Source organism: Triticum dicoccoides, chromosome 1A, assembly GCF_002162155.2.
Source record: "Triticum dicoccoides isolate Atlit2015 ecotype Zavitan chromosome 1A, WEW_v2.0, whole genome shotgun sequence".
Lineage (NCBI taxonomy): Eukaryota > Viridiplantae > Streptophyta > Magnoliopsida > Poales > Poaceae > Triticum > Triticum dicoccoides.
The window spans coordinates 596,589,249-596,599,592 of record NC_041380.1 but is presented as its reverse complement, the minus strand read 5'-3'; the positions used below and the strand labels follow the sequence as shown (position 1 = coordinate 596,599,592).

Below are 10,344 nucleotides of genomic sequence, written 5' to 3'. Positions count from 1 at the left end.
TTAGCTTTTCTTTCCGAACGCCGAACAGAGCATCAGGGGCTATTGTCTATGCGGTAATATTTTGAAATATTCTTTACTTACCTCAAAGCCTGTTAGAAGGCTGGCACAGGCTTCAGTCAGACCGCTCTTGGCAGACTGAACCTTCTGGATCACCGCACTCATAATAGTGCGGTGCTCCTCGTCGATGGAGGTGCCTTTAAGCACCTCCAGCAAATTGTCCGGTGCCTCCGGTTGGACGGAGGTCACCGGCTTGGTAGGCTTGCTCCTCTTCGAAGGAGGCTGCCTACCGGAGTCCGAAACCGTTGAAGGTTCCGGCATGGTGTCCGGCTCAAGGCCGGACTCGGGGCCCTTGGGGGTTTTATCCCCTTTGCGCCTGGAGTTCGGGAGGTCGCCTTGCGGCACCTCCAGGACCACCTCCTCCTGGCTTGGAACCTGTTGGGACAGCACCTCGGCGTCGTCCGTAGGGTGGGAGGAGGTAGCGGGCGGAAGTGAATTCACGTCCGACGAATCCAGGGAGCCGCTCGAGGACTCGTCGAGCCCGGCCTTGGGCGGACTGCATAGTCATATTCGGCGTAAGGAGGAGCTGTGCAAGAAAGGAACACTATGAATTGCTCTGGTGTCCGAATACTAATGATCTCGCCAGGGGCTTGGCCCTGTGCTGCCACTCCTCTTCGCCGTCGTCGGCGTTGGTGGAGTAGTCCGGAGGAAGGGTCTTCTCCTTCTTGGACCCTTCGGCCTCCCCAGTTGGGGCGGCCTTCCTTTTCTTCCCTCCTCCTGCTGGAGGGGGAGAGGTCTGTTCTTCCTCCTCCTCGTCCTCATGGGAGGAGTGCGTCTTGGAGTCGTCGGATGATGAATCCGACACCTCCTAGCGCCGGGCACTCTTTCGAGTCCCCGTGGCCTTCTTCTTGGCCTTCTTCTCCGGCACCACATAGGGTGACGAAACCAGCAGCTTCGCCAAGCGAGCATCCGCTGGGCCTTCGGGCAAAGGAGCCGGACAGTTGATCTGTTCGGACGTCTCCTGCCAATCCTGTCAAAGGTAAGGGAGCTTAGATCCCGCATGGAGTCAAACTATGAAAAACTAATACCCTGTAAAAGGTAAAAACAGCTTACCGCACGAGCGTGACGCTGCATGCTGAATCTGCGATCCTCGGTAGCGAATGCGGGGGCCTCAGCGCCCTTGAAAAGCACCTTTCAGGCATCTTCATACGTCGTGTCGAAGAACCTGCTCAGAGTTCGGTGCCACGCCGGGTCGAACTCCCACAGGTTGAAAGCCCGTTGTTGACACGGGAGGATCCGGCGGATGAGCATAACCTGGACTACGTTGACAAGTTTGAATGTCTTGTCCGCCAGGGTTTGGACGCATGTTTGGAGTCCGGTCAGCTCTCCTTTTTTACCCCACGACAGGCCCGTCTCTTTCCAGGAGGTGAGCCGCGTAGGGGGTCCAGATCGGAACTCGGGGGCTGCGGCCCATTCAGGGTCGCGCGGCTCGGTGATGTAAAACCACCCCGACTGCTACCCCTTTAGGGTCTCCACGAAGGAGCCCTCGAGCCATAGGACGTTGGGCATCTTGCCCACCATGGCGCCTCCGCACTCCGCCTGGGTGCCGCGCACCACCTTCGGCTTGACATTAAAAGTCTTGAGCCATAGGCCGAAATGGGGGTGGATGCAGAAGAAAGCCTCGCACACGACGATAAACGCCGAGATGTTGAGGACAAAGTTCGGGGCCAGATCGTGGAAATCCAGGCCATAGTAGAACATGAGCCCCTGGACAAATGGGTGGAGAGGGAAGCCCAGTCCACGGAGGAAATGGGGGAGGAACACCACCCTCTCATGGGGCCTAGGGGTGGGGATGAGCTGCCCCTCTTTGGAAAGCCGATGCGCAATGTCGTTAGACAAGTATCCGGCCTTCCTCAGTTTTTTGATGTGTCCCTCCATGACGGAGGAGACCATCCACTTGCCTCCTGCTCCGGACATGGCTGGAGAAGGTTGAGGTGGGGTGTGCGGACTTGGGCGCTGGAGCTCGAGTGCGCGGAAATGGATAGGCAAAGGAGGAAGAAGGCGTGAATGAAAAGGTGGATCCTTATCCCCTTATATGGGTGGACTCGACTATGCGTCCCCACCAGCCTGGTAAAACTCGCTTATCTCCCAAGCGCCGTAATCAATGGCTTACCCACGCCCATATTGATGAGAATCCTGGAATAAGGGGACACAATCTCTGCTTTGACAAGACGTGCCAAGGAAACCGCCTCGCTAAACGCGCTGAGGTGGGACACTAAAGCGATTCGAATAAAGACTTGGCCGTGGTGTGATGTCACGCTACGGAATATGTCAGCAGATTAGATTTGTGTAAATATTATTCTCTTATGGCAATATGTGGAAACTTATTTTGCAGAGCCGGACACTACCTTTGTGTTCAAAATCTTCTATGAAGTACTTGGAGGAGGAACCCGCCTTGCAATGCCGAAGACAATCTGCGCGCCGGACTCGTCGTCATTGAAGCCTGGTTGAGGGGCTACTGAGGGAGTCCTGGATTAGGGGGTGTCCGGATAGCCGGACTATACCTTCGGCCGGACTCCTGGACTATGAAGATACAAGATTAAAGACTTCGTCCCGTGTCCGGAAGGGACTTTCCTTGGCGTGGAAGGCAAGCTTGGCGATACGGATATGTAGATCTCCTACCATTGTAACCGACTTTGTGTAACCCTAGCCCTCTCCGGTGTCTATATAAACCGGAGGGTTTTTAGTCCGTAGGAACAACAATCATACCATAGGCTAGCTTCTAGGGTTTAGCCTCCTTGATCTCGTGGTAGATCTACTCTTGTACTACCCATATCATCAATATTAATCAAGCAGGACGTAGGGTTTTACCTCCATCGAGAGGGCCCGAACCTGGGTAATAACATCGTGTCCCTTGTCTCCTGTTACCATCCGCCTAGATGCACAGTTCGGGACCCCCTACCCGAGATCCGCCGGTTTTGACACCGACACTGACCATTAATAAGGACAGTGAAAGTAGGTGAGGAAATGCAAGCATGCACAAGATTGATGAAATGACCATGCAACCCTTTACGAGAAAGAGCTGAGACAATAAAATTCCATTCCAAGCGATCAAAAGCTTTAGCCAGGTCTATTTTAAGCATGAAGGCATTGTGTTTCCAAGACCTAAGAGTAAACGAGTGAGCAATTTCTTGAGCAATAATAATATTGTCAGTAATACGTCTACCTTCAATAAAAGCTTGCTGAGCTGGATCTACATAATCTGGAAGATGAGACTTAAGTCTATTAGCCAAAGATTTAGCAATTATTTTATAGATGACATTGCAAAGGCTAATGGGTCTATAATCCATAGGAACAAGGGAGACTAACTTCTTGGGAATGAGAGCAATATTAGTGTCATTAATGTGTGGAGGGAGAATACCTGTGACATAGAATGAAGACACCAACTGAGTTACCTCATCACCAATCCAGTCCCAAGTTGCTAGATAAAACTCAACATTGAAGCCATCAGGACTTGGTGAAGCATTCAGTTTCATATCCTTAAGAATCTGAAAAATTTCAGCTTTGTCAGGTACTGAATAAGTGAAGTCATCATTATTACCAAAGGAATTAAGCTCAGGAAAAGGCCTGCAAGTTGCATCATTAGGAGACGAGAAAATGAATCTGAAATAATTAACAAAGGTTTGCATGATAGCAGATGGTTTATAATGGAGAACATTATTTGCATCTTTAACAGAACAGATTGTATTTCTTTTCCTGTGCTTAAGAACAACCTGATGGAAGAACTTGGTGTTTCTATCACCTCTGGACACCCAATTCTTTTTGCTGCGTTGTTTGTAGTACTGATTCAATTGATTGAGAGTAAATTCATACCTAGCAATAAGAGATTGTTCCAAGTTTTGGTTATGATGCTGAAGAGGCAGCTTCTGCAAATCATTGATTTTGGTCTCCAACATGCTCAGAGTCTGCTGGAGGGGCTTCTTCTTTTTACAGCAGGCCTTGAGAGTGTTCGCCAAGGAAGTTGATTTAGCTGTAAAAGAGTTAAGCGTGCTAGCTTCCCAAGAATTCTTGGCAAAAGAATTAAAGTCATCTTCAGTGAGCCACCAGTTTTCAAATTTAAAAGATTGTTTGGGTTTAACAAAGTGACTATCAGTGGTAATCAAAATAGGAGCATGGTCACTAAGAATAATGGGAAGATTGAGGACCTTAGTGTTAGGGAAATGAGCACACCAATCAGAGTTAACTAAACAACAATCAAGGCGACGATGGATAGGTTTGGATGTATTTTGTCTACCTCGCCAAGTGTAAGGAGGACCACTATAACCAATATCAAAGAGGCCACAGTTCTTGACAAGAGAACGAAAGGCATGCATACGGTAGTAGTTGATATTGCCATTACAACCGTCGACCTCATACAGGATATCATTCAAGTCTCCCATACAAACCATGGGCTTTCCTATATTATCATAAACAAAAGAAGCTACGTGGTCCCAGATGACATTAGTCTGCTTATGATAAGGGTCTCCATATATACATATGAGACAAAAGCTGACCCCAGATGCGATATGAACTACATTAGCTAAGATATAGCGAAAAGCAGCAGTATGAACAGAAACTTTGAGCTCATCGGTCCACATAAGCCAAAGGCCCCCCGAAGAAACTCTAGAAGGAACAACACAAGCATCAGTAACGTCAAACCTATTAACAAGATCAGTAGAAGTAACCTTAGAAGATTTAATTTCAGAAACAAAAGTTACCTGAGCTCTAGTGGACCGCATAAGATTCGCAAGGTAAAGCATCCTTTCACTGCCAAGGCCCATGCCTATACCTCGGCAGTTCCAGGCAATAGCCTTCATGGCGGAGGAGGCACATTGGGGCCTTGCGCCGCTGCCGGGCAAAGGGGATCTGGGTAGGAGGAGGCGGCAACGAATCCAACCTGGAAGATCGACGCAACCCAGGATTCGGGCGGCAGAGGTGAAGATTAGGCAAAACAGAGAGAGGGCAAGAGGGGAAGCAGATAGGAGATGAGGAGGAGGGGAAGAAGGGGATCTGGAGGAGAATGGGCCGATAGACGAGAGAGGAGATGAAAGAGGAAAAGGGAGAAGAAGATACGGCAGCACGCCAGCCGCAGGACAATCGCCGGAATACGCCTCAGATTAGGAGGAGACCGGATCCAGCGAAGAAGATTGCCGCTGGCTTGAATCTGGCTGGAACAAAGAAAGGAGATCTGGGAGGGAAGAGATGGAAGAAAAATAGCGACGGGGAGGGGAAAGAGCGAATCAGTCAGGGGCCAAGGATGGATAGAGGAGAGGAAGGGGAAGCAGAGGGGAAGAAGGGGATCGGCATCACGCCAGTCACTGCCAATCGCCGGAAGTCCAGTAAGTCACGGCTCTCTCCGCCATTGCTGTGGCGTTAGGCACTTCCTCCGTCCCAGAATATAAGACGTTTTTTGACACTGCATGATTAGTATGCACATAATCAAGACTAAGGCCCTGTTCGGTAGTCCGTCAGCTTCAAGAAATACGAGGATCTACGGAGCTGGTGTTTCCCCACTCCTTTATTTTCAGCTCAAGCTACCCCCGCTCCCGGAGTGTAGTTCTGGAGTGGTGAGACTCCGAACAGGCCCTAAATGCCACTCGTCACTGAGCACCACCCACGCAAGTCAAGGCCACAAGCCCCCACCGCCAAGCGTCCTAACACTACACTGTAGCCACCATTGGACCGCCTCCAAGCACCAGCGAGAGGAACATGCCTCTGCGAGAGAGGGGACGTCGAGTGGATCGAGGCTTGATGCCGCCGTCAGTCGCACAAGCTTTGCACGGTGATGTCATCCAATCACGGCGAGGGGAGATAGCGGAGAAAGCGAATCGAATGAGACTCCCGTCCGGACGATGCAGGGGGCATCATGTTAGTACGTTTCATGTAGCTGTATTCAACAATTTGCCGACCACTGCATACATATTTTGCATGTGATCTTGGAATCACAATTTATGTCAGCTCGCTTTATATGCTTCAAAACAAATCTTCAAATTTTGCTCATCCATAGTGCATTAAAACATATACACATAAGCTTTATTTAATCCTTTCTGAAAGATGTAAGTGTGTTCAAAAGACAGTTATAAAAGAGCTCAATGCAGCCCACAAGCCAAAATCAATACAATCTGAAGGAGAAATTAGTTGTTTTATTATAGAAGTTTTCTTAACTCTTAATTATCTTTTGAGCCTAATAAAAAAATTAGTAACCAGGGTCAATCCTCTAATGCGAGTCACTGGGGCAATCTCAAAATAGAGAACCTAATTGTTATTAAAATAATAGATGTATTTGACCTAAACAATTTGATTATAATAGATGCATTTTCACCTAGAAAATATCTTACTACCAAGGTATAATTACACCCATGTTCATATACTACCCATGTTCATTGCGAGTGTTCCAAATTGCTCATGCGACTATAATGATAATCTCCAGAGAAGTCAGCAAGGTCTTCTAGGTTCCATAAAGATTGAATGGAAATGTGATGATTTTGGGAAGATGAATGCATATGTGCCAAAAGTGCATTCTTGACATAACATTCCAATTGTGTGACTAGAAATCAATAGATTGGCCATTCTCAATGCGCCAAGATGCATTATCCTTATAACTTTGCAGTAATTTCAAACAATTTCTCCACTAGATTGCACAATGAATCAGCTGTTATTAGGGACAACACTTGGTAGTCATTTTAAATTTGCGAAATGGCATCCTTTTTATCATTTTAAAATTGTGCAACCACACATTTCATATGCAAATGTATGTTTTGGTCAATTAAAAATTGTGTAAATAATAGTTTTATGTTACTTGTTTTTCAACAGGCCAACTTCGGTCATGTCACGTATTTGACCGACTATGTATGGTCGTGTCATGTATTTGGTTGTATAAGACTTGGTTTAATGTGGTCAAACATGTAGATTCAAGTTCTTCTTGTCCCTGGCGGCTGTAATCCTAGCCGCCGCCAAGAGAGGCCAATCTTCCAACGCTGTTCTCCGGCAGCTTCCCTTCGCCGGTAACCTCGGTCGTCAGATTCACACGCGTGAATCGTTTTTACTTTCTTTTAGTCTAGATTTTTAGGCAGTTTAACGTCTTGACTTCGGCGGCGACGATGGCGGTACCTTTTTACTTTCTTTTAGTCTAGATTTTTAGGCAGTTTAACGTCTTGACTTCGGCGGCGACGATGGCGGTACCGAATAAAGATTATTCAGATCCTTCTCTGACGAGGCCATTGGTCTTATGATTGTGAATGGATTTAGAAATCAGTATATTCAAACAAGATGGCGTGGCGGCGGCATCCTCGCGGTGGACCTGTGTCTTTGGGCTCCGACATTGCTCCGACATTTGCTCCAGCGTCGGCGCGGAGCTTAGGAGGTAGTCTAGGAGCGGATGCAGATTGTGGACTGCATCGACGACATCTGAAAGACAAAACATGTGCTGAGTTTGTGGTTTGTGGATGGCAAATATGGTTTCCTTTTTCGGCGTCTTAGTCATGCTGGGTGCTAGATCTGGAGTTCGATGGCATGTCTAGGGTATTGCCTTAGTCTGATTCGTTCAACGATAATAGCTTCACTTTTGGCGAGCCACCTTAGAGGTCCGCAAAGTTGTATATTAGCGATAGAGTCGCGTCGAGGTGAGCCACCTTGAAGATCCACAAAGCTATATATTAGCAATAGAGCCGCGTCGAGCTCAGGTAAGAAGATGATCTGTCATTTTTCTCTTTCGTGGTTGCTGTGATAATGCCGGAGGTAGGTGACGGACGTTGGTGTCAACTTTATAGATGTTTTGTTATCTTTATCTTTTTTAGTTTTGTCATGTCGATCTTTAGGTAAGTTGTATTTGTTTTCTTAAAGACGAAAGTTGTATTTGTTTTTTTAAAGATGAAGAGACGCGTATTACCATGAGAAGGAAAGGCGTGCTCTAATGTTCCGTTATAATAAGAAGAAACATTTCCCTAGAAAAAGTTATTACTTCCTCCAATGTTTCGTTATAAAACTAGCTACAATGGGTAGTAACATATATTAATAACATGCGCATTACTAGTTTATGTTACTACCTCTATAGTAGGGAGTAACATATATATGGTAACATGAAACACATCATTTATTAGACTATAGATACATCTTATCTTAATATATGTGATATTACTCATACTGCTAGTAGTAACTAGCAGTGTTACTACTTTTCGTCACATCATCTATTTTATTCAGATATATGTGATGTTACTACATATGTTACTCCCATTGTGTGTAGTCTAATAAGAAGAAACATTCCTAAAAAAAAGTTATTACTCCCTCCGATCCATAAATCGCACTAAATCAGTTGATATGGACTCAGAGGGGCGTAATTAAAAATCAGTCTTGCTAAGACTTAACAAAGTCTGAATCGATGTCATATCCGTGAGTTCTTACATTGAGATTCACATTGAGATTCGTGCAAAATTTTCTTTTTAGGTTTTTCCCCTCTTGCATGTTATGTCACTTATGTCACTTAAATCCCAGTTGACTAAGACCTAGCCGCACTTTTAAAATATATTTTCTTCTTAAAACACGGAGTCTCCTCCTGATTTTTTTCCATCGAAAAGGGACTAAAAGTTCTTACACTATACTCTGCTAGAAAGAGACACCAAACAGAACCGGAGTATAGTTCCGGCGCCGGCCACGCTGGTATTCCTTGGTGCACCAGCCTCCTTAATTACCATACTGTCAGCGCAGCTCGGTCGGCGGCGCCGCCGACCTCCAGACCAGCGGCACGCGGCCCTCGCGGTCCCGGGCGAGCCGCTCCTGCGCGCCGCCGCGGAGCTTCTCGAGCCGCGGCGCGTCGCTCTGGTGCATGACAAACACTTTCAGCACGTTGAACAGTGCACCCGCCACCCACAGCACGCTCCCGCACAGGCTAATCCACCCCTCGCTCTCGCTCTGGCTTTCGCCCTTGCCTGCCAGGGTGGGCTCACGGCGGCGGTGGAGGGCGGCGGCGACGAGGAAGAGCAGGCTGCCGAGGAGGACGGGCACCTGCACGCTGGACTGCAGCAGCTGCGCGCGGCCGTCAGCGCGCTCGTACACCTGACATGAGCTGAGCACGGAGCCCAGCAGCCAGAGCACCGCGCCCGCCAGCAGCGCGTCGGCCGCGCGCCTCTCCAGCTTCTCGCCCTGTTCAGACCATCAGCAGAAAACACAACGAGCAGTAGTTAGTTAACGGCGGCGGTCGGCGGCCCATGCGTTTGCCGACGGTTGACACTAACGAACCTGGGAGAAGAGCTGCAGCGCGAGGCCGACGATGGCGAGGACGCAGCCGGCGGCGTGGAGCGCGGGCGCGAGGAGCTCGACGAGGCCGAGCTGGGGGTCGAACCGGGCGAGCCCGACGCGGCAGTCCACGCCGGCGAGGTGCGCGCCCAGGTCGTGCGCGTTCACGGCCGCCACCACCGCCAGCGCCACGGCGGCCACGGCGAGTCCCGCGTCCGTGGCGCCGGCGCCGCCCTCGGACGCGCACAGCGCCGCGAGCCCCGTGGCCAGGAGCAGGGTCCCGAACATGTACGCGCCGGCGTTGATGTACTCCCACCGCCGCACCGCCAGCGCCGGCCCGTACAGCCGCGCCTCCCTCGCCGTCGCCAGCTTCACCATGGCCTCGGCGGCTCCGTCGACGCGTCACGGCGAGCGGTGCGAGTGGGGAGTAAAGTAGCGAGAAACCGCCGCGATCGAGAGTCAATGCGGTGGGTTGGGAACCTGGGATGCGTAGGCGGAGTTTGGAACGAGTGTGCGTGGCGCCGTGCATGGCGCGTCTGGACGGACAGGTGGTGCGTAGTTGACGAAGGGAAACGGGGACAGAGCACCTGGATGCCATGCGACATGTGGCAATGCCCCCTGCTCTGCTTTTGCTCACCGGGGCAGAGGAGAACCCGGGTCTCACTTGCCAACTTCGATTCAAACATGTTTGTCTCGAGGTCTGACTGCTTGCGTCATTTTTAATTTGCATTTGTGTATCAGTGTATGGATTACTTGTATTTTAATAGTACTCCTAGTAGTACGTACTATGACAGTATGTAGTGTTGTATGGTTTCAATTGTGTCACATGCAAGCAATAGTATTCTTTTATTTTTGAGCTTCGTCCTCATCCAGCGCTGCACTGGATGGAGCATCATACGCTGCACGACTGGACCAACCAACAGGTCCTGCCGCTTCAGCGCGACTGCGCATTCACGCCGAATTGCAGGTCTTAATTTTTTTTTACATAGTCTTGTCAGATATTACCCCGTTTCAAAATAATTGGAACTAGCAAGGTGACCGCGCATTTGCGCGGCTAGATATATTAGGTATTTTCAT

General features: G+C 49.1%; 1 protein-coding gene across 1 annotated transcript; it reads right to left on the bottom strand.

Annotated features, from left to right (window-relative positions):
* Positions 1 to 8,526: 8,526 nt before the first annotated feature.
* LOC119348961 lies at positions 8,527 to 9,795 on the bottom strand. The gene is made up of 2 exons (XM_037616974.1): positions 9,271 to 9,795; positions 8,527 to 9,174 (listed from the first exon to the last, which is right to left on the bottom strand). The coding sequence occupies exons 1-2, from the start codon at positions 9,643 to 9,645 to the stop codon at positions 8,731 to 8,733; spliced, it is 819 nt and encodes a 272-aa protein (XP_037472871.1). The 5' UTR covers positions 9,646 to 9,795; the 3' UTR covers positions 8,527 to 8,730.
* Positions 9,796 to 10,344: the final 549 nt, after the last annotated feature.